At 39.1% G+C, this 20,396-nt stretch overlaps 2 protein-coding genes across 2 annotated transcripts in view; one reads left to right on the top strand and one right to left on the bottom strand.

The window, feature by feature from the left end:
• The first annotated feature begins 4,036 nt into the window (after positions 1–4,036).
• On the top strand, positions 4,037–18,223 carry lrpap1 (low density lipoprotein receptor-related protein associated protein 1). The gene is made up of 8 exons (XM_015008791.2): positions 4,037–4,325; positions 5,227–5,371; positions 8,375–8,505; positions 8,606–8,726; positions 10,072–10,227; positions 14,394–14,476; positions 14,805–14,981; positions 16,203–18,223. Exons 1-8 carry the CDS (start codon positions 4,164–4,166, stop codon positions 16,269–16,271), a joined length of 1,044 nt encoding a protein of 347 aa, XP_014864277.1. The 5' UTR covers positions 4,037–4,163; the 3' UTR covers positions 16,272–18,223.
• Positions 17,809–20,396, bottom strand: part of dok7b (docking protein 7b) — a 23,883-nt gene continuing 21,295 nt past the window's right edge. Inside the window, exons 10-13 of the mRNA XM_088014633.1 lie at positions 19,379–19,433; positions 19,047–19,190; positions 18,519–18,728; positions 17,809–17,945 (exon numbers count right to left, since the gene is read on the bottom strand). Of these exons, the coding sequence (XP_087870759.1) occupies positions 17,809–17,945; positions 18,519–18,728; positions 19,047–19,190; positions 19,379–19,433 (546 nt within the window). The remainder of the gene's footprint in view (positions 17,946–18,518; positions 18,729–19,046; positions 19,191–19,378; positions 19,434–20,396) is intronic.

Below are 20,396 nucleotides of genomic sequence, written 5' to 3'. Positions count from 1 at the left end.
AAATAAATAAATGTATGCTTTTTGCCACATTCTGACATGTTGTGATTAGAGACTGTAATTGAAACATTAACAATTTGAAGTAAAAAAAAATCATTTTTACCATTTCAGTATTGATAATTTTATGATTACAGTTTCTGCACCTGGAACCAACATGCAGGACGTTGGAGGCAGGATGAAAGAATAACAGCATTTTAATAAAAATATAGAGAAAGGTACAAAAATATGAGCAAACAGGAGAATCCACAAGGAAGCAAATGTAAATGAGGAGCTTATGTACTTGATTACAGGTGGCTGATGAACTGCTGAGAATGGAGACCAGGCAGGCAGACTGAGGGAGAGAGAGCAATGACACAAGACGAGCAGAGAAGGCATAAACACTAAAAAAGCACTAATCTAACAGGAAGAATAGCTAAGCAAAGTACAACTAATAAGCAAACAAGAATAAACCAAGCAGAAAACGACAGGCTGAACTAATGAGATCAAGACTGAGCATCAATAAAGATACAAACACAGAAAAAAAAAACCCTCCACCCCCTGGATTTGACAGATATACTCCTTAATATTAAAAACTTATGTCAAAAACTTATACAGACTGGTCTCCTTAACCACTCAGTATGTGTCCAAGCTGGGTTAATTTTCACCCTGCTCCCGTTGTTTCCACTCCCTGCAACACCTTCTGCACAGTCACTGTGTAGTAAGAGCTGATAAGAGTCAGATAAGAGGGAATCATTTCCCGTTTCTTTAGGGGAAACCTTAATGGCTCCGTTTGGTTGGTTTTGTCCTGCCGCAATTGAGTATTGGGGCAAAAATGTCCATACAATGTAATTTTCCTTTATATAACCATGCTCTGTAATGACATTACTTTGCTTTCTTCTTTGTTCCTATCATAATTACTGTGCCCGTACACTGTCCTGAAAGCCTTTTATGAAAAACGACTGTTTGAAGTATAACTGCAGTGGAAATATAATAATCCCTTAGATTTACCTGCATATTGGACCAGGCATCCCAAAGTATTTATGCCCCTTGAACTTTTCTGCATTTTGTCAAATTACAAACACACACTTGAATGGATTTTATTGGGATTTTATGCAATAGTCCAACCCAAGGTAGTGTGTTCAAATGAAGTGGAGGGAAAAAGAAAAGTTGTATTTTTAATTACAATAAAAAGGTATACATTTGTAAATAATATCCAACAACCAATTGTCTTCAGAAAAAGCATATTTATCTCTTTAAATAGTCTCCATTTCATAGTAATCTTAACACAATTTTAAACAAAATGCATTTTCTCAACCTCAGAAGTTTGTTAGAGAATTTTATTGAACAAACTGCATTATGAATACCAAACAGCACAGGAGACAGGTATTAGATAACGTTTTTGTAGAGTTTCGAAGCTCAGTCAGAGTACAAAAATATAACCCAAAATTTGAATATCTCATGGAGCAACCATGGAGCACTGTCCTGTCTGTCATCCAAAAGTAGAAAAAGTGTGGGACAATTTCAAACCTACATAGACACGGCCGTCCATCTAAACCGATAGGGAGGGCAAGCAGAGTCTTCATCAGAAGAGCAGGCATTGGTAGCTCTGGGGGAGCTGCAGAGATCCTCACCTCAAGTGGAAGGATCAATTGCATGCCTTGTCCTTTAAATACCAGAAGATTTTAAGTAAAACCTGGCATCCTCTGACACAAACCTGACTACATCAGCTGTCAATATTAGGTCATTTAGCAAGACAATGATTCAAAATATAAAACTAAATTAATAAGGAAATGACCCAACATCAACTCTTCTTTAATGGACATTGCAAACCCTCACACTATAGAAACTTTTAGGTTGAGCTCAATACAAAGGGATGTGAGAAAAAAAACAAAAAAACAACCATGACTCTGGATACCCTTCAGACACACAAAGAGTGAGTAATGTGGCAATTTCTTCTTCAATCAATAAATGTGCTTAAACATAGATTAGATTAAAAAATAAATACAATAGTTTTACAGGAATGACCATATGTTTATTTTAAACATATACTGTTGTGTTGTTATCAGTTGTATTAATTGCTAATCAAATGAATAAAATATAATAATGTCAAAACTAACCTGGAAATTCCTTCCCCTGACTCCTGGCTGATTGAAATTTATTTTACCATTAAGGCAGCTGAGCAGGTGATTAATAAAAAAATAAAAATAAAAACTAAGGGCCCATGTATATGTACATATAAATTACATGTGTGCCAGAACCAGGGACACCTCCCTGTTTTTTCTGACCAAATCCCAGTGTTTCTGACGAGGTTACGTTGACCTTTCATGCTCGCCTGCTGTCCTCTTAGGCAGACAGACACATTCATTAGGCACGGCTCCATCAGCCGCAGATCTCTGGCCGACACTCCTGCTCATTAAAGCAGAAAGCTGCTTTCACGAAGGAGCCATAAGCAGAGACTGAACAAAGACAGAGGTTGGTCGGAAGGATGTGGGGTCGGGAAGATCAAGACAGCTGAGATAGCATCTGGAGCTGTTTGCACATTGAATTGAACATCGCTATTAAAACTGGGTGATAAAAACCAGCAGGGACAGGGATGAACATGAGGAAACTCTTTCTCTAAAATAAAAACCTCGTACTTCTTTCATAGCCCTGGCTGCTGTTTGTTTTTTGTTGTTCCCTCTTTTTATGAAGTCGCAGATTTGATGTCCTCTCTCTGTATTGACAGTAATTTCCCTTGTTAAGGTCGCATTCTTTTCAACAAAGTCATTAGATCTTTTACATTGAGTAGATCTTGAGAAAAAGCTTTATGATGGACTGCTGATTTAAAATTACTGAGGAAGATGATGTGATTTGTTTTGGTCCTATAAATGATTTATGTGAATTTGTGCAACATAGAATGCCACAGATCCATTAATCGCCTTCTACTTTGATCTTCCTCGCACACACTTCACTTTGATTCAGCTTGAGCTGAATCAAATTTATTGGTATTACAATCCAAAACAATTTCATTGAAGCAGAGAATAACAATATAACATCTTTCCATCAGCCTGTCTCCTGTCCTTTCTCTCATTTTTTTCAAATTTGATGTTAGGTTTAACTGGGTTTAGGTTGAGTCTTGTGGTGTATTGGCATGGATGCTGCACAAACAACTCCGTCGGAAGACCAGTTATATAAATATTTCTCCTATTTTGTGTCTAAGAAAATGTAATTACCCTGGTTGTCTCAGATGAGAAATGAATGATATCAATCATAAGTGAGAGTATTGCATTATCTACTCCATGTGGCCTTTCCAGATTTATGATGGCTTAGCTTTTTTTTTTTCATCCTAGCTCATCTTTGTTTCAGCGCTCCAAAGCTTTTTTTTTTATGTGATAAAGATAAAATATTAAAGACGAGAGATGAATAGTTCTCATAATGCAAATGGAAAACCATTTTGCTCCATTTAAAATTACATCTGCTACAATATGGAGGAAAATTATACACTTAAACTGATACTAGATTTTAAAAAATTAATATGATAGTTCTACAGGAATGACCACTAAACCCTGTTTTTGTTGTTGTGGGTGTTTATATTTAAGAAGGTGTGGAAATTTAAAACAAGTAAATTCAAAAAATACAATAGATAACAAATAGTATTTAATTTACGTGATAAAAAAGCTAAATAAATTCATCTCCCTTACTCTTTTTTACTAGCTATATCTGGAAATGATGTTCGCTGTGCATAACACCACGAACATCAATGTTCAAAGCAATACAACATAAAAGTTGTATTGCTTTGTAACATTGCTTTATGGACTCAGTTAGACTTCATAGTTTACTTCTCCTTTAAAATTAATGAAAAACTGTCATTTTATAGTTCCTTGGAAGATGTGAGCAGCATCCAGCGGTGTAAACGCGTGGAGGCTTACCATTCGCTCACAGAATTTAAGCTGCTTCGTTGCTTGGCAACAGGACCCCACGGAATCTTGGGAATTGTAGTCAATACAGGGTTTGGACCGTTTCACCAGTCCCAGAAAGCGGGAAAGATAAAACTACATATCCCAGAGTTCTACTTAGAGACAAATCCCACCTCTAGTTGAACACGTGACTGTGTGCTGGCGTGAGCTACAATAACACTGTTTGTTGTGCTCTGTGATTGCAGTTTTAGCCTCTTTGTTGTTCTTTTTGGCGTGTAGCTGCTCTTAAAGATGAGGCTGCAATGTTTGGTGACGGCGCTTTGTCTCAGTGTGGGTGTCATGGCTGGGAAATACTCTCGGCAGGTGAACGAGCCCACGCAGAGTGATGGCGATGGGCAGACAGCGGAGTTCAGGATAGCTAAACTCAACCAGGTGTGGGAGAAAGCCAAACGGGTAAGTGTACCTCAAGACAGAATAAGTTGCTATCTGCAGTCCTGATAAAGCAACACATTTCTGTGTTCTCGTGGAAATTAATAAATATTGAAAGAGCTTAAACCTGACGTATTATTTTTGCCCGTAGATCTCACAGCTGAGAGTACAGCGGTCTCAAGAATCACAAACTGTTTAATAATGAATGAATAGTGAAAAGGCTTCAAAGCTAATTTTAGCGTTGTGACAAAGGGGGAATCAGAATGACATGCTCAGCCAAATTAGCACACGCCTTAGTTTGACATTGACATAGTGTTAAATGGTTAAGGAGCATCCATAGAGGAGTTGTACTGTTCAGCGGTGTCCTGGTGGTGTTATTAAAGTTGACTGTCATCTGTTTTACATCGTTCACAGTCAACTGACGGCACTGGGTTGATCTGTCAATCTTACGGATGAGATCCGCCGTAGTGTCTCCTCATTAGCGACCCTGATGATGCGGTTTAAGCAGTGTATGGCCATGATTAGCAGTAGACTGAGTACACAACCATGAGGTGCTCCAGTTCTCATTGTGGTGGTGGTGGTGCTGGAGACGCAGCCGGGGCTGACGTCTTCCGGTGGGAAAGTACGGCATCCTGTTAGGGAGGGGAGAGGAGATTGTTCAGCTTTCCAACCTCTTGTTCATATTCTCAAAGCGGTGGTGAAACGGATGCAGAAGTGGGATGATGGCGTAGTTTGTTCACAAGGTGTATTTAGAAGAAAGGACAATAAAACCAAACTGTATATGTCATACACTTTGGTTTTTTTATTGCTTCTTTCACAGTTTCTTTCTGGACTGATGGAACATTAAAAGTAGTAACCGAGCAGACACACTTCTCCTCTTCCTTTCAGAGTAATCCGTCATTTTCTGCTCCTTTTGTGTTGTCAGATGCAACTGACAGCAGTGCGACAGGCCGAGCTGCACAGCGACCTGAAGATTCAGGAAAAAGATGAGCTGCAGTGGAAAAAAATGAAGGTGGAAGGCTTGGATGAGAACGGGGAGAAAGAAGCCCAGCTCAGGCGCAACTTTAACGGTGAGAACAGCCTAAATGGAGAAAATAAGTCTGTTCTTTTTTTCCATTTATTTTGTTTTCAAGAAATTCAAATGTATATTCATAGTTCAACACCATTGACAGTATTTAAAACCGATAAAAAATATGGACAGTTCACGCCGACATAATCCTGTGCAGGGGAGTTGAGCGTGGGGCAGATTTAAATTTACCAAGAAATGCTTAATCAAGTTAGGACAGAAACAGGAGCTGATGTACAAGCGCATGAAAGGATGTTCTCCTGCTAAACTGCAGGTGATGAAGCAGCCGCCCACACAAGTATCTGATGCTTTCTGCCACGAGCAGCAGGTGGACGCCCTCTTCCCTGTAGCACCTCTGGCAGCAGCTCAGAAACAAGACGCCATACCCTCTCCAGTGATCCCATTTAACTCGATTTTCACACGCAACAAATCGCTGAAACACTCTTGCTATAAATGGTGATTTTCAGAGCATTAGACACCAAAAAACATGCGAAATTTAGAGATTAATTTTAGTGCAGCATGCAGTTCTTGATCATCAGCATGAGGAGATACAGGTTTCATGACTACAACAAAAAAATGTAAATAATTTATCTAAATATTTGATTTGTCAACACACTGTTTTTCTGTTTTTTCTTTCAATTTATTATCAAAACACAATTATCCAATGAACAGATCATCAGATTAGGAAATAATTTGTTTTTTTAGTTACTCCAATTAGTCTCAAGTCCTTTGAAATTGCTCTGTGACCCTTTCCAGACTCGAAGGTCTGTGAATTTGTTAATTATATTTTTTACAAAGAGCAATGTTGGGTTGCTTAGGTTTTTTCCCCTTTTACAAATAAAATAATAATTTGAAAACATTTTTATTTATTTATATATATTTACCAAAGCTTTCTTTGGCCGACACAAAAATGAATTTGAGGATGTAAAATATTTAGGTGCGAAAAACGAGACAGGACCTCTTAAATACTGATCTACAAAAATGATCACACATTTAACAGTTAATTGTTACTTCAAATAAGGGATAAAGAAAATTCTCAAAATTATTTACTAAGAGTAACAACATGCATGGATATTATTTATCCAGCCAACTTATAGCAATTGCAGGAGCTGCAGAATCATCTCTTATGTGAGCAGGCTGCACACATTTCTACGGAGCCCCTAAGGGGACATGGAGAAAAAAAAAAAAGGAAAGAAATCCCGACTTATTATCGCGAGATCCCGAGAAACTAAGTCGAGATCTCGAGATCCCGACTTATTATCGCGAGATCCCGACTTATTATCGCGAGATCCCGACTTATTATCGCGAGATCCCGACTTATTATCTCGAGATCCCGAGAAAATAAGTCGGGATCTCGAGATCTCGAGATAATAAGTCAGGATCTCGAGATCTTGACTTAGTTTCTCGGGATCTCGAGATAATAAGTCGAGATCTCGAGATCTTGACTTAGTTTCTCGGGATCTCGAGATAATAAGTCGGGATCTCGAGATAATAAGTCGGGATCTCGTGATAATAAGTCGGGATCTCGCGATAATAAGTCGGGATCTCGCGATAATAAGTCGAGATTTCTTTCCTTTTTTTTTTTCTCCATGTCCCCTTAGGGGCTCCGTACATTTCTCTTTACTGGCTTTTTCTTTTTTTTTTTTTTTTTTTTTTTGTAAGGAATTTGGCCAGTGTTGAGAAGGAAACCTGAAGAAGGTTAATCAGTGACTGAATCAAGGTTTGAATTCCAGTCGGTCGACAAGCATTGTTGGTCCAAACCCTGTTTAGAATCACTGCTATTTGTTCCAAAGGTGATTTTGAATCCCATCCACCTTGGCTTTCTTGATCTTACGTAAACCAAAAAGAAAAAAAAAAAACAATAACAAAACAAAAGGGACGTGCTGTGAAATGTTAAGACTGGGTAAAACAGATTTTGTCAGCCTGTGCAATATATTCTTATATTTATTGTGTAAGCACTTTAATTTGTCCACATTTTACACAACTATTGTAGATCAAAATGTCTAAAGATTGAATATCGAAGCTCCTCGTTACTCTCAGTGGTGGAGTAGCATTTCTGCACCAGCAGAGCTCCAGCCACCAACTCTCTCTCCTTTTGCTGGCCAACATTTATTTATTTTATTTTATTTATTTATTTTAACAAAGAGCTCCTGCAAACATTCATCTAAGCCATGACTTCTTTAGCTCTTTTTTTATTTATTTAAACATATTTATTTGTCTTATTATGCAGCACCTCTTGTAAAACTCACTGCAAGAATAAAATCTTGTTTACTGTTTGGACTCGTCGATTGAGTCAAAAACAGCATCTCAAAGAAGTACAGAAGTCCATCAGCGCCATAAAATATTATACTACTACTTCTGTTCTGTTTATTGAAAAGATAAAACAACCCTGAGTCCCAGCTTGATGCATTACAGGTTAATATGTCACAATGACGGCTTATAAGAGTGCTAAGATGTTGCTGAATAAGCTGCTGAAACCCATTTTACTGGAACAGAAAAGTGAGCGTACACTTTCTGAGGGACTAAAGTTCAACTTTATACACTGCAGGAGTATAAAATAGGTGGCAACACTGTTTGTTACATTCAGAGCAGAAGAAAACATAATGTTTCATGATTAGATTTTTTATGGATTATTAGTTTGTAAGTAAGGTTTTGCTCGTTTTTCTCTCTATAATGTTGAATTTTAAGTTTCTTTTAATGTTCCATGAAACACAAGCATTTTTTTTAAACGCCCACCTCAAGGTGTTGTCAGTATAATGACAAAAGTTTATGATGCTTAACCCTTCATTACAGATTCTTCTTTGCTGTTATTTTAAAAATGTTCACTGTCTTTGTTTGGATTGAATGCCTTTGTGTCAAAAGGTTAATTAATGGGCATGCAAATCAGATTCCCTTTATGCTGTCATTCCCCAACAACAAACTCTGCTGCTGCCGCCATTTTTACAAGGCAAACGGCGTGGTTGTGGACCACAGATTGTAATTATACCATCCTGCTTTTGTTATGCAGTGATCCTGGCCAAGTATGGCATGGATGGGAAACGGGACATGAGGCCGATGGAGACCAACTCCCTGAAAGACCACGAGGCCAAAGACGGCGATGTGTTCGACGATCCCAAACTGGACAAACTCTGGAACAAGGTTTGTGCTCGGACGCAAAGGAGAGAGGAAAGACGACGCAGAAAAAACTGTTCTCGGTAACTTTTGAAGCACGCTCCTCTCTGTTCTCTTCTACCAACAGGCCAAGAGCTCTGGGAAGTTCTCTGACGAAGAGCTGCAGAGCTTGAAGAGGGAATTCCAGCATCACAAAGACAAGATCCACGAGTACAACATCCTGATGGACACAGTCAGCAGGACCGAGGGTGAGCTAAACGTTTCTACTGAAACAAGCTGCAGTCCGTTCTGCTCTTATTGGCACTTCGTCTGTGCTCACCAGTTTGAGGCTCTCATGGCATGACAACCTTGATTATTTGCACACAAATTAAAAATTTTGAAAATATGTTAATACATTGATAGTAGTATCATAAAATGTATTTATTTTGATTTGCAGACTTCAGCAAAAACTAGTTTTTAATGTATGCTTTGCATAGGACATTGTGCTTTTTTTGCTCTTTACAGAGCAAAAGGAAGAAAAGTTTATATTATCTGGATAATAAGTTTGCTTTCTTTTCAGCCATAACAGGCTACATGGCAGACATGCTGTCAATAGATTATCACTTGTAATTGTAAAATGTCAAGCTAACAACACTTTCCAAACCAGCTCTTTGTGTCCTTTTTTTAAATCAGTATTATTTTCAATTAACAGATTTCTTTATTGTGTAAGTAAATGATTAGTGCAGTAGCCTTTGTTCAGCCAGCTGATCAGAACCATGTTAACCCATGCAACCTGTTTGACAGTGAATGTTAGTTGCTGTAAACTCAAATTGATTTGGACCCTGGTGTGGCTGCGTAGCACTGATTTTATGGACCTTTGGAGTTCTAAGCTTCTCGTTGAGCTCTGCGGTCCGGTGGCAGGTATCAGGCAGGACAGGTTCCCGTCCGCCGCTCTTTACTCTGTCACTGCTCATCATGTCAAACTGAGAGATTTAAGGAGAGCTGGCAGTCCCCCACAGTGTTTCATCTGGATGGGCGCAGTATCTCTTTTGGGCTGGACTGACACTTTGCTGCCGTTTCCTTTTTTTCTTTTTTTTAAATCTCCACAGCATCTATGTCGCTGCAAGACGAGCCGGAGGTTGTTTTTTTTTTTCTGCTTGTCTGATGCATTTAAATATTGAGCCAATCACATGTTGCCTGCAGGGCCTGAGGCTCTATCTCACCACTTTGTCTGCTCACCGTCTGTCTGTTCCTTGATTTTCATTTTGTTTGCCCTTTTTTTCTCTTTTTGATCCAAATGTCAGCTGGTATTATTATTCTGGCCTTTGTTTGAGTTTTTCCTCCTTGAAGATGAGACGGACGGGGAATCTCATAACCTGACGGCGATAGTCAGTAAGTCCAGACTTATAGGTGACTCACGGCTCTTACAGAGGAATTTATTTTAATATCACAAGATCAGACCAATTGTCTTTCAAGGCTATTTCAGAGCATCTGCAAAAACTCCCATGAAAACGCTTGTTTGGTTTAATTTCCATCCCTCTGTTGTTTCTTTCTCTTCTTGGCCTCGCTCCCAAACACCTCCTCTCCCCCACTTGTCTCCTGCCCTCCCTTTAGAAATTCACAAGAACGTGATCTCCCCCATGGAGGGCGACACCAAAGAGCACCTGCTGCAGCAGAAGCACACGGAGCTGAAGGAGAAAATGAGAGACCTCAACCACGGCTTCGAGCGCCTCCGCAAAATCAGCCACGAGGGTTTCTCTCAAGACAGCGGTGAGGAGGAAGCGAAACGCATCTCGCTTCTCATTTACCCCGACTCTTTATTCACAGAGACTTGTAATCATAGTAACACTCTTCTGGAAAGGTAATACGCTATAGGCGTCACACAAATGGGTTTGGGGTTTTTTTTTGGCTTTTAGTTGAAGTTCAATTTGGTTTTCAATAGGGAATGATTGAGGGTTTTTTTTAAAAAACTGCTTTCAGAGCTAAGTTCTAGCGTTGACGTAAATCAGTTTGTCCTTGTTCCAGTTAGCGTTTTCTTTTTTTTTTCCCCTTAAGATTTGCAGCTTTTTCATCCATCCTCTTCTCACAGAACCCATTGTAGTTTTTTTTCTTTGCAAGCTCCAGTTTGCCTGATGGCTACTTTGGGTGAAGGTCTTTGCTGTTGTAGTTCTGGTCTCGTGTCCCATTCTACGTTGGTCAGTATTTTCTTTCTTCTCGTCTTGTTTTGTTAAAGCGAAGAAGTGTGCACAGAAAACTCAGTCCAAGCCTTTGATTCAAGGTGACTGAGTAGCCTTGGAAAGCACTTCTGCATAAATCCATAATAAAATGAAAAAGTTTATTTTATTAACTTTATTGACGTTTGCCAAAGAAATGGACGGACAGCCTTTGAACAGAGTCATGTGCACAAACTTATTGATGCAGCTTTGATGAGGATTGTTTCTTTTAACAATTTAAGTTTAATTTGCCCCCATGCTACAACCTGCAAACATCATTAGTGTGACGTTAATAAGAACGTCAGTCTACTTTCAGGAGTGTCGGTCAGGGTTTTAGGACTTAGTTTTACGTCGGTTCCCTCCAGAGCACAGGGAGTTTCACTTGGTTCAGCCAATATAATCTGGTTTATTTTCAGTGAGAATCCTCTTTTGTAGTGTGGATTTATATCTTCTACAGAAAAAAAGAGTGTATAAGTATAAACATTTCCATGAACATGTATCAGACCTTAGTGTCACTCAGGGTTTGAGTCTTTGCATCTTTTTATTTGTCTTGACGAGATGTACTGAGGTACTGCTTTCTCTCTCTGATCCCTTATGGGGAAAAATGTGAGAATCGCCATGACAACCAGGGACATGGAGTAAGTCTCTTCCTATTTTAATGTTATTGCAACTAAATAAGGATCCAAATCCCTAATGAGCCTAAATCGGTGATTATGTGAGGCTTAAAAAATGTGACAAAATAGGAGTTCAGGTCTTCATGGATTATTGCGCAAGTAGATTTAAAATTCCTAAACCAGTGATCAACAAAAGAGTCATGTTGGACCTTCAAAACTTAATAACATTTTGTGTTAAATTGCAGTTAAATTTCTGCAGTAGACTGGTGATGAGACGATTGTTTCCTTTGGAAATAAGGCTGTTCTATTTTTCATTAGTTTGTATTTATAAAACTAGATTCTGCATTACTAATTTACCTAAACCAGGTGTGAAAAAGAGTAATTCTGTTGGTGTTTGAAAACAAAAGCTCTGATGGGTTTTAAAATAAAGGTCTTACTTTTCTGTAATGTAATTCTTAGATACTCCTGGATTTCTAATGAGCTTTGAAGACCAACTGCAGGTTGGTCTTATCTGAGTCATAAAACTTTTATTGTAGTTCTGGGTGAAAAACACCAAGCTTCCTGTATGATCATAATTTTTCTATTTCTCTGTTCTAGCTTGTAAAAGTGATGAAAATCTAATAAGATTTTAAGATTGGTTACATATAAAACAAGGACATTGTCACAATGATGTCCTCTTTAGTTCCTCCTTCTGGCCTCAAGTTTATTGCTTTAAACCATCAAAAATGTTGTTGTATTTATTAATTTTTTTGTTTGTTTTATTAACAAGCTTAAAATTTTTCCTTTTCAGTCGTTTGGGGTTTCAGCCCAAAGATGGGGAAAATATGTAAAAAAAAAAAAAAGTGTGAAAGGAACAGACTGAGCACAAAGCAGTCAAGAACGTAGCCCAAGGTTCCCATTCTCTGTCATCAGTACGGAATACAATGTGCCTTTTTAGAAAATCACAAATAGCAAAAGGTCTAGATTTATATGGCACTCTGTGAGGAGAAGGAAAGCAGAAGCTAGGGGCCAATAATGAACCCAGGGATATGAAAACACTGGCGAATAGCAGCATGTGAGAAAAGGTGTGATTAAAGAATTACGGTAAAACTGTTGCAACATTTAGTACAGTTTTGGGCATTTGGTACCTGGGCCTTCAGAGTGACTTCAATTTAATCCACATTATGACGTTACAAGTGTACAAGCCACCAATACTACAGTAAACAAAAAAACACAACATAACAATGTCTGGTATTACAAAGGTTCGTTGAGGCCAGGCAGCAACATCAGTACTGAGTTGTTGGATTTGAGGCGTCCTGCTCGAAATGCCTCGTTCAGATCTGGGTTTAAATGCGTCCTGAGTGACCACATGGATCCTGGTCTGTATCCAAATAAACACAGACGGGACTCTATTTCCTTCTGACATTTTTAAAATATAATCTCCATTTTACTGCAACAGCATGTTTACGAGGAGTGCGTAGAGAGACGGAGGAAGGTGGGGAGCAAGTGAGAGGGCGCTACATAATTTACGCAGCGCTGTTTATCAATTAGCTTCTATTCTAATTAATTATGAGTGTTTTTTTTTCCCTTAGCACCACAGTGGAGACATTCCCAATACAGTTTTAATTCAACAACTAAATTTATTCACTATTTTCTATTGCTGTTGTAGTAAATATGTCCTGCAGGTAGCTTGGCAGCAGTTTGAATCTGGCATAAATTGAAGGAATGAAGAAATGATCTGCATTTATAAACCGCAGCATTCATCGCTAACCTTTATAGGCCTTTTCATTAAACTGAAAACGGAGTGCACTGAAGTACATCCTGATATATTTATTCACTAAAACTGGAACAAGTTCTTAGTTGTAAATCGTTAAATTTGACCTGCCAGTCATTGATCAGAACCGATGAAGAGAAAACTCCTCAGATTCTGATCTTGATTGATCAGTTTCGTCTCTAGTAAAATAATGAAATCTGTGTATGCTTTACGGCTGAGAAGAATAAATGGCTGCTTGCAATATAGTCTCAATAGTGGAAGTTATATAGAACATTAAAAATACATTTAGGATAATAAAGCACTTTACACTTTGTACAGCCACCAGCAGTAACTTGAGCTTCATTGTCCTGGAGTATCTGGAGGTGATATTGAGGGAAATGTTAATCCCTTTCATCAGCAGGAAACCTGATATATTACTTGAAGCCTGGCTACCCATAAAGCTATGAGTTCCTATTATAAAGAAATATTTAATCACCAGAATTCCTTAAAACAAACCTTAAAAGTAGGAGCCATAAATAATCAAAACGTAAAGTTGCACGTCGTCTAGAACTGCAGAGAATGACGACCTTCAGCAAACAGACTGTGGATCGTTTTCTGGTCATCACTGTCATGATGAATCTTCTCATAATAATAGAAGGTGATTGAATGGGGACAACATGGTTCCTGCCTCAGCCACAAGAGAGCGCTCTCACAGCCACTCAGCAGGCAGATTACTGAGGCAACCGTGGACACTGAGATTTTTGAGACTTTCAGCTGCTTCCGTTCACTGCTGCTATGTTTTACAAAACCGATACCTGGCTTATTTACATGAGGTATTCTGTTTGTAAAAGTAATTTCTACCTAAATGCAGAAAGGCCTTCTCTGCAGGTCTAAACACCATCAGAACCCCTAATAACATATTTCTACAACCTAAATTATCGTTTTTGATCAACAAGAGTTGAGTTTACCTGATCAGTTCATCTCCATATTCTACTTCAGAGACAGAGTGTACTATTAAAATGACAACATCTTTTCCCATTAACTTTTATTTCCCCATTAACGATATAATTAATTTTGATCATTTGAGATGATGGTTTTATCCCAGCATTGTAAATTAACAGTTCATTTTAATATTTGCAATGGAAAATGGACAGAAATTTTACTTTTCTATTTTATTCAGTTAATGTCTGAATTTTTGAGTTGGAGAGTATTTGGAAACGCTGTTCCTTCATTGTTGATGTGAAGAACAAGTGAGAAGTGAGCTACGTTGTTTTGTCGCATTAAAACATCACTTGTCTCTGTTTCAGAGCCGTTGTGGCTCCAAACCGTCTCCTTAGTTTCTCTCCTCACCTTTCTGTGTGTGTCGTTGCTCTGCAGTGTTTCGGGAGCCGCGTGTGATTGAACTGTGGGAGGCTGCAAAGAGGGCAAACCTCAGCAAAGATGAGCTGGAGTCTCTCAAGGTGAGGCTCACAGAGGTTGCTTTGTGAGGATTTTGTCAGTCTGCCTCTTAGTAGAAACTTTCCAAGCCCCCCGTTCATTTTAACTCGAGAGGTTCAACTTTTAACTCGAGTGCTGCTTTGGTAGGAGCAGGATTAGTTTGCCCTTCACTTTGTATCGAAGCCAAGATCAGATGGATCACGGGGCTACATTCAGCTTGAGTTTGCAGTGACATTTCTGCTTCATCCGCTGCTTCAAGTGTTTATCAGCTCCACTCGCCATGTAATTGAAGGCGAACTCGCTCTGCTCTGCTCTGCTCAGTTCATATCCTTCTTCTCTCCGCTCATTCAGGAGGAGCTGCATCACTTTGAGACCAAGGTGGAGAAGCACAGCCACTACCAGGAGCAGCTGGAGTTGTCTCACCAGAAGCTGCGACATGTTGAGTCTCTGGGAGACAAAGAGCACATCAGGAGGAGCCAGGAGAAGTACAACACACTCTCCGAGAAGACCAGAGAGATGGGCTACAAGGTAAGACAGGATCTTCAATAAAATAGAGAGAAGTTCTTGAACCCCTGCAGTCAGAACCGTTGTATCTGATGTATGCTTTATAAACCTTTTGTTTCAAGCGTGTTTATTACGATAAACTCACTCAGGATTCCTGAATTTAATACCTTTAATTCAGCTTGCAAAGTTAAAAAAAAAACAATACTCAGTTTTATAAGGTCGAGATGACGAAGCAGGAAAAAGGTCCCTAAAATCAATAATCTGTGCTTTTTCCTCTATCCATAACAAAACTGATGGCTTTATAAAACATTTTATTCCCTTTAAAATGAAATTTTTGTCGTTTTATCTTCTTAGGAGTTAAAATAAAAACACAGATGAAACTAAATTATGTAGGCTTCTATAAAACCAAGCTACTAAAAAGAAATGACACAAAACTTCAAGGTAAAATCTTTCATCTCAAACAAGAGATCTGGAATAACCTAAAAAAAAACAACTTAAAAAATAGATAAGTAATGTCTGAAAGCTCAAACGGTGTGTTAAATTTGAAAAGTTTCCAAATGTAACTTGCTGTAACCCATATTTGGGTCCATAGCAGCATCATAGTAGCATCCATGTGAACCGCAGGGGGCCGTTTCCCACCAGAGTCCCTCAGGTTGCCCATCAGCAGTCACAATAGAAAAACTTGTCCTTTTTAATACTGTGGGTGTAGTTTTGCTAAAATATTGACATTTTAATTCCCAGACTTTATAGAAACGGATGTGATTAACCAAACGTTACCTTCTGGTCTGATGATTTTTGTCACCAAACTGCATTATTTTGACTAATTTTGCAACTAAATAAGTCGCCTCCTGCTGGACATTATAAACTACAGAGATTTAAGAATACTCACTATAATCTTTATCGTTGGCTCCAGAAAAATAGACCAATGTAGCCTTGTCTGTAATAAACGTCGCTACATGAATGAGATCATTGTATTCCAGCGTATGTACTCCATTACAAGCATACATCATTCTGCTTAATGAGGTACTAATTAGATGATCCTCTGTACCCAACAGCAATGCTGGTGGAAAACATGCAGAGACCCATGAAAGCTGCAATTGGAAGTTTGGGCTCTGAGTGAAAGCATTGGTGTTGTGGTGTTTAAACTGGTTTTATTTGATCCAAGTTCTGAAAATTCAACATCTTATTTTGATAATTAGTCATGTCCTGAAAATAGGTGTGCCCAATGTGTGCCTCTGATTTCAGATGAAGAAACACATGCAGGACTTGTCCAATAAGATCTCCCGTCAGGGTCTGCAGCACAACGAGCTGTGAGGCTCGGCTCCTGATCGCCACCACTGGAGGATCATGGAACTGCACCCTGCTTGAACGGTGGGAATCATTCCTGTCGGCTACTGAAAAATACGACACGGGAGGTTTTCTTTTTTACTGTGTGACTGGCTGAATGAATGAATGATTTATACAAAGTTTGCAGATCAGACGGACAAACATTCACTTTTTTAGTAAACTGATCAAATGAAATGAGTTACTAATGAAATAATTACTAAAATTTTCTGTTGTAATTGTATGATAAATGAAGCAAATGTGGAAAACCAGTTTTGGTACCTAAAGCTGAAAATGTGGCACTACTCCTTTACTTCTGCCAGATCTGGTTGGTGAAATAAGGGCAACAATGTTGTGTTTTTCTGCATTTGTCTGTAATTAATTGTGAAAATTAAATATTAAGACTGGTGTTTGTGCTGCCGCTACTTTTAGCAGTTGTAGGTCGGTTTATTTAAATGATGCAAAAGTATTAAAAATGATCAAAAATGTAGAGAACAACCAGTTAATCTTTAATATTCACAAAAAAAAACATGCCAATATGCACAACTGAGGTTTTAAAAATATATAATCTCTAGTAAAGAAGTTTTTTTTTTTTTTTGGGTAAACAAAGAAGCAGCTAATATTTACAAGCCCTACAGAAGTAACATTATTATATGTTCATGACACATCTTGTTTTTTTCTTCCACTGAGACATTAGGTAGAAAAGTGTAGCTGTAATTTGAATTTGCCAAATATCGAATCGCTTCTTATGTTAGAAAGCAGGAACAGCTGAAACCCAAATTGCGCTTACCACCCCCCCCACCCCCTTCAGCAGTGGCTCCCCTCCGAGAGCCACTGCAGCAGAACCATTGATTGCTGTGATGAATAATGTCAGCGACCGGCTGATTGCTCAGCCGTGTCCTGCTCGGGCCACATGGGCTCGGATTAATGTCATTTGCACCGGGGATCCAACTTTAAGCCGCTTATTTCAATCGAACGCTTCGCCACTTTGATGCGGAATGATAGCTCGGCGAGTTGGGACTCTTTACAGTCGATTGTTGGTTTCAGCGCAACGAGGAGGGCTTGATCTCATCGTGAGATCACATCCTGCTGCAAACTCAGACGGCGGCTGTTTATAAATGTCATCTCAGCTCAACACATCATGGCACCCTGCTTTTGTTTGTCTAAATCAACCACGACTTTGGTGCCGTTCCTTCCTAATTAAGTCAGTTTTTTACAAATATGCCAACCTTGTGTTTAAAAAAAAAAAAAAAACTGAACAAAACTCAGTTCCTTAAGTTAAGTGCCATGCAGTCAAATTTCTGTCAAACACTAATTTAAAAACAAGTTGCACTTTACAAGACGACAGCAGCAGAAAGACCTCCCACACACATTTTCTTGCTTGTAGTGGAATGAATTGCTTGTGGAAACGACTGCGCCGGTGAACCTGTGGGTGTGTGTAAGTGCAGCAGCGATCGGTCCGACCGACTGGGAGCGGGCTGCGGTGGAAAACCTCTCTGAAGTGCTTTTGGAGTTGGGCGTCGCAGAGTCAGTTGGGTGGCCCTCGCCACCTGCTCTCCAGCTGAGTCAGCCTGTCCTCTCTGCCCTGAACATGCTCCGCCCCCACTCTCTGAGCTGTTTCCATGGCAGCGATGTCGAGGTGGGCGTACCTAATGGAGTCATCTTCTGGGGAGGGGGGGGGGAAATGTTTGGGTGTCATTTCACACAACATCCTTTAACTTATTGACAGACAAATTTAGAGAAACACACATTTGTTTCTTGACACTTGATTAGGCTGGACTTCTGTTCTGGTACTTAGGAAATAAATTTTCCATTTCTGTGTTGTTTTTTTTAAATGACTTCTGAATTATTGCGTATAGTTTCACCTGTTGTAAATGTTGTTTTTTCACTTTAAATAGTAAAAATAAATTTTCACTTTTGCTATTAAAAGAGTATTAAATTTCTTCATGTGTCCCTTGCTAATTTAACTTAATCATCTTTAACATGTATTTATGCACTTTTAATCAATGAGATGTTGATGTAAATGGAGTTTAGGGTTCTTGTATAAAATAGCGAGGGCACAATGCAGTTGGCAATCTGCTTTACTGAAGCTGACATTTCCTAACAAATCAATAATCAATTAACATCCACATGCGGTAATGCTTTGCAGGAAAAGCCAGGAGCGACAATGTGCATCCAGGAAAAGGGGAGAAAAAGGAAAAAAAAAACAAAAAAAACAGTGATTTGTTTTGTTCTTACTGTGCCTATAGAGCTGCAGGAGGTCATGTCTCACAGCTCTGAATGGACTGGACTCGTGAGCCGAGCTGTGCAGGTTCAGCTGCGAGTACAGCAGCTCTGTGGTCGTGGCCTGAAGGGCAGTAGACGGGATGTTAACGTAGTTCCCACCGTAGTCTCTGTGAAGGCCAGCGGATGGAGACGGATGAGATTCTCGGACGGACGGGAACACAGCTGAAGAAAAACATGTAAACAAAGTTTGCATCGTTAATAATTAACTTATTAAAGATTGGGTTGTAGATGTAGTAAGTCGGGGGGGGGAGAGGTGACCCAGACATGCTCCCCAACTTCCTCTGGAAACTCCCAGAGTAACATCTGATCAATCCCTGATCAAATGTCCGAATCACATAAACCGACTCCTTTCAATGCAGGGAAGCAGCAGCTCTATTTCAGCTCCTCAAGCTGTCTCTGACCCTGAACTCAGCATTTCATTTCAGAAAATTAACACAAAAAATATTTTCATTTAACCAAAAAAAAAGACTTTGTACTCACCACATGCTGATATCGTTCTGAGCGTACTAAGCGTTAGGGGAGGAAGTGGAGGAGGAGCTGACGGTGGTGAACCAGACGACATCCTATCCAGACCTTTGACCTCAACGCCCTCACCGTCTCCGAGTTTCTCTCCTGCACGAGAGTTTGTCAACAGTTTGTGACATCCATTTTGGATTGAGGTCATTGAACACAGCCATGAACTAATAGAAGGTTTTATTAAAATGAAGTGCAGCTTTTAAAAAAAATCTTTTCTCTTAATATAATCAAAAACTAGTAAATATGTTAGAGTACATAAACGGGAAAATATTTGTCTTACAGTTCATGCTACGCACCTTGTGTCTTGGTAGAAAAGACAGAAGAAAGATCTGTTAATAAGGAGCCATGTTCCTAGAAGAAATGGATTGAGATGAAAAGAAAAGCATGTTAGAAGAAATTGGGAGAAACACGCATCATGCCATCAACGGCAAAGTAAAAGACAATTTCCATTGTTTTACAAATAAAAATCTCAAAAGTGTGGCATACACTTTTATTATGCCCTTTTCCCCCTGATTACCGTAAATGAAATTCAACAACATATCACTTTCAAAATGTTATTACTGATCATCTGAAAAGTGTGCAGCTGTATTCAACCCCTCCACTCTGATGCCCCAAATTAAAATCCACAGAAACCAAATGCCATTTGAAGTAATCTCTTCAGTAGACAGAGAATACTTGTTTTGAGTAATTTAATCTGAGTTAATGGATCCAGTTGTTCTTTGAAGGCGTCCAAGGTTTGTTAGATACAAGGTTCCCAAATGTTTCCACGCCACGGCCCCTGAATGCCATTAGCTTGTGGCCGGGCCCCCATTTACAAACCCCATGCGTCGCCCACCACGAGACGTAATGACGGCAGCATCATCATCTTAGTTTTGTCTCAGGGTATGATACCATTCAGGAAACATTAAAAAAAAGACTGGACTAATGCGATACTTTTCCACTTGATGGACTCGATGGTGTTTGAGCCTCTGCAGAAAAGCTTTTTTAACTTTGTGTTGAGTTTTTTTTTTTTTGTTTTTATGTGGTTCATATATTCTGTCTGAAACGAAGTAAATAATGATGATGAGTCAGAGACCTGAAGTACAGGCTGAACGACGTGCAAGAGCATCTTTCATCATCATTTAGGGTGATTACTTATCAGAGCTTTTTTTTTTTTTACACTCTGAAGCTGTGGTGTAATGTAATATAAACCAAACAGAGCAGACAGACGAACACTTTAGTCGAGGCAGTAAATTGTTTTTTCCTCATACTCAGTCGGCTAGACGGACAGTAGGAGGGAGACAACTGCTGCAGACAAAGAGGCTTCAAAATGAA

Source organism: Poecilia mexicana, unplaced genomic scaffold, assembly GCF_051168715.1.
Source record: "Poecilia mexicana isolate PSO_F unplaced genomic scaffold, ASM5116871v1 scaffold_1, whole genome shotgun sequence".
NCBI classification, from domain to species: Eukaryota; Metazoa; Chordata; class Actinopteri; order Cyprinodontiformes; family Poeciliidae; genus Poecilia; species Poecilia mexicana.
Note: the sequence above shows the minus strand (reverse complement) of the source record. Positions and strands in the feature narration are given on the sequence as shown.

Coding starts and splice junctions, on each gene's coding strand:
- lrpap1 (XM_015008791.2), top strand. CDS start 4,164: ATGAGGCTGCAATGTTTGGTGACGGCGCTTTGTCTCAGTGTGGGTGTC. Junction 5,372..8,374: donor GCTCAGGCGCAACTTTAACG/GTGAGAACAGCC, acceptor TTTGTTATGCAG/TGATCCTGGCCAAGTATGGC. Junction 10,228..14,393: donor GGGTTTCTCTCAAGACAGCG/GTGAGGAGGAAG, acceptor GTTGCTCTGCAG/TGTTTCGGGAGCCGCGTGTG.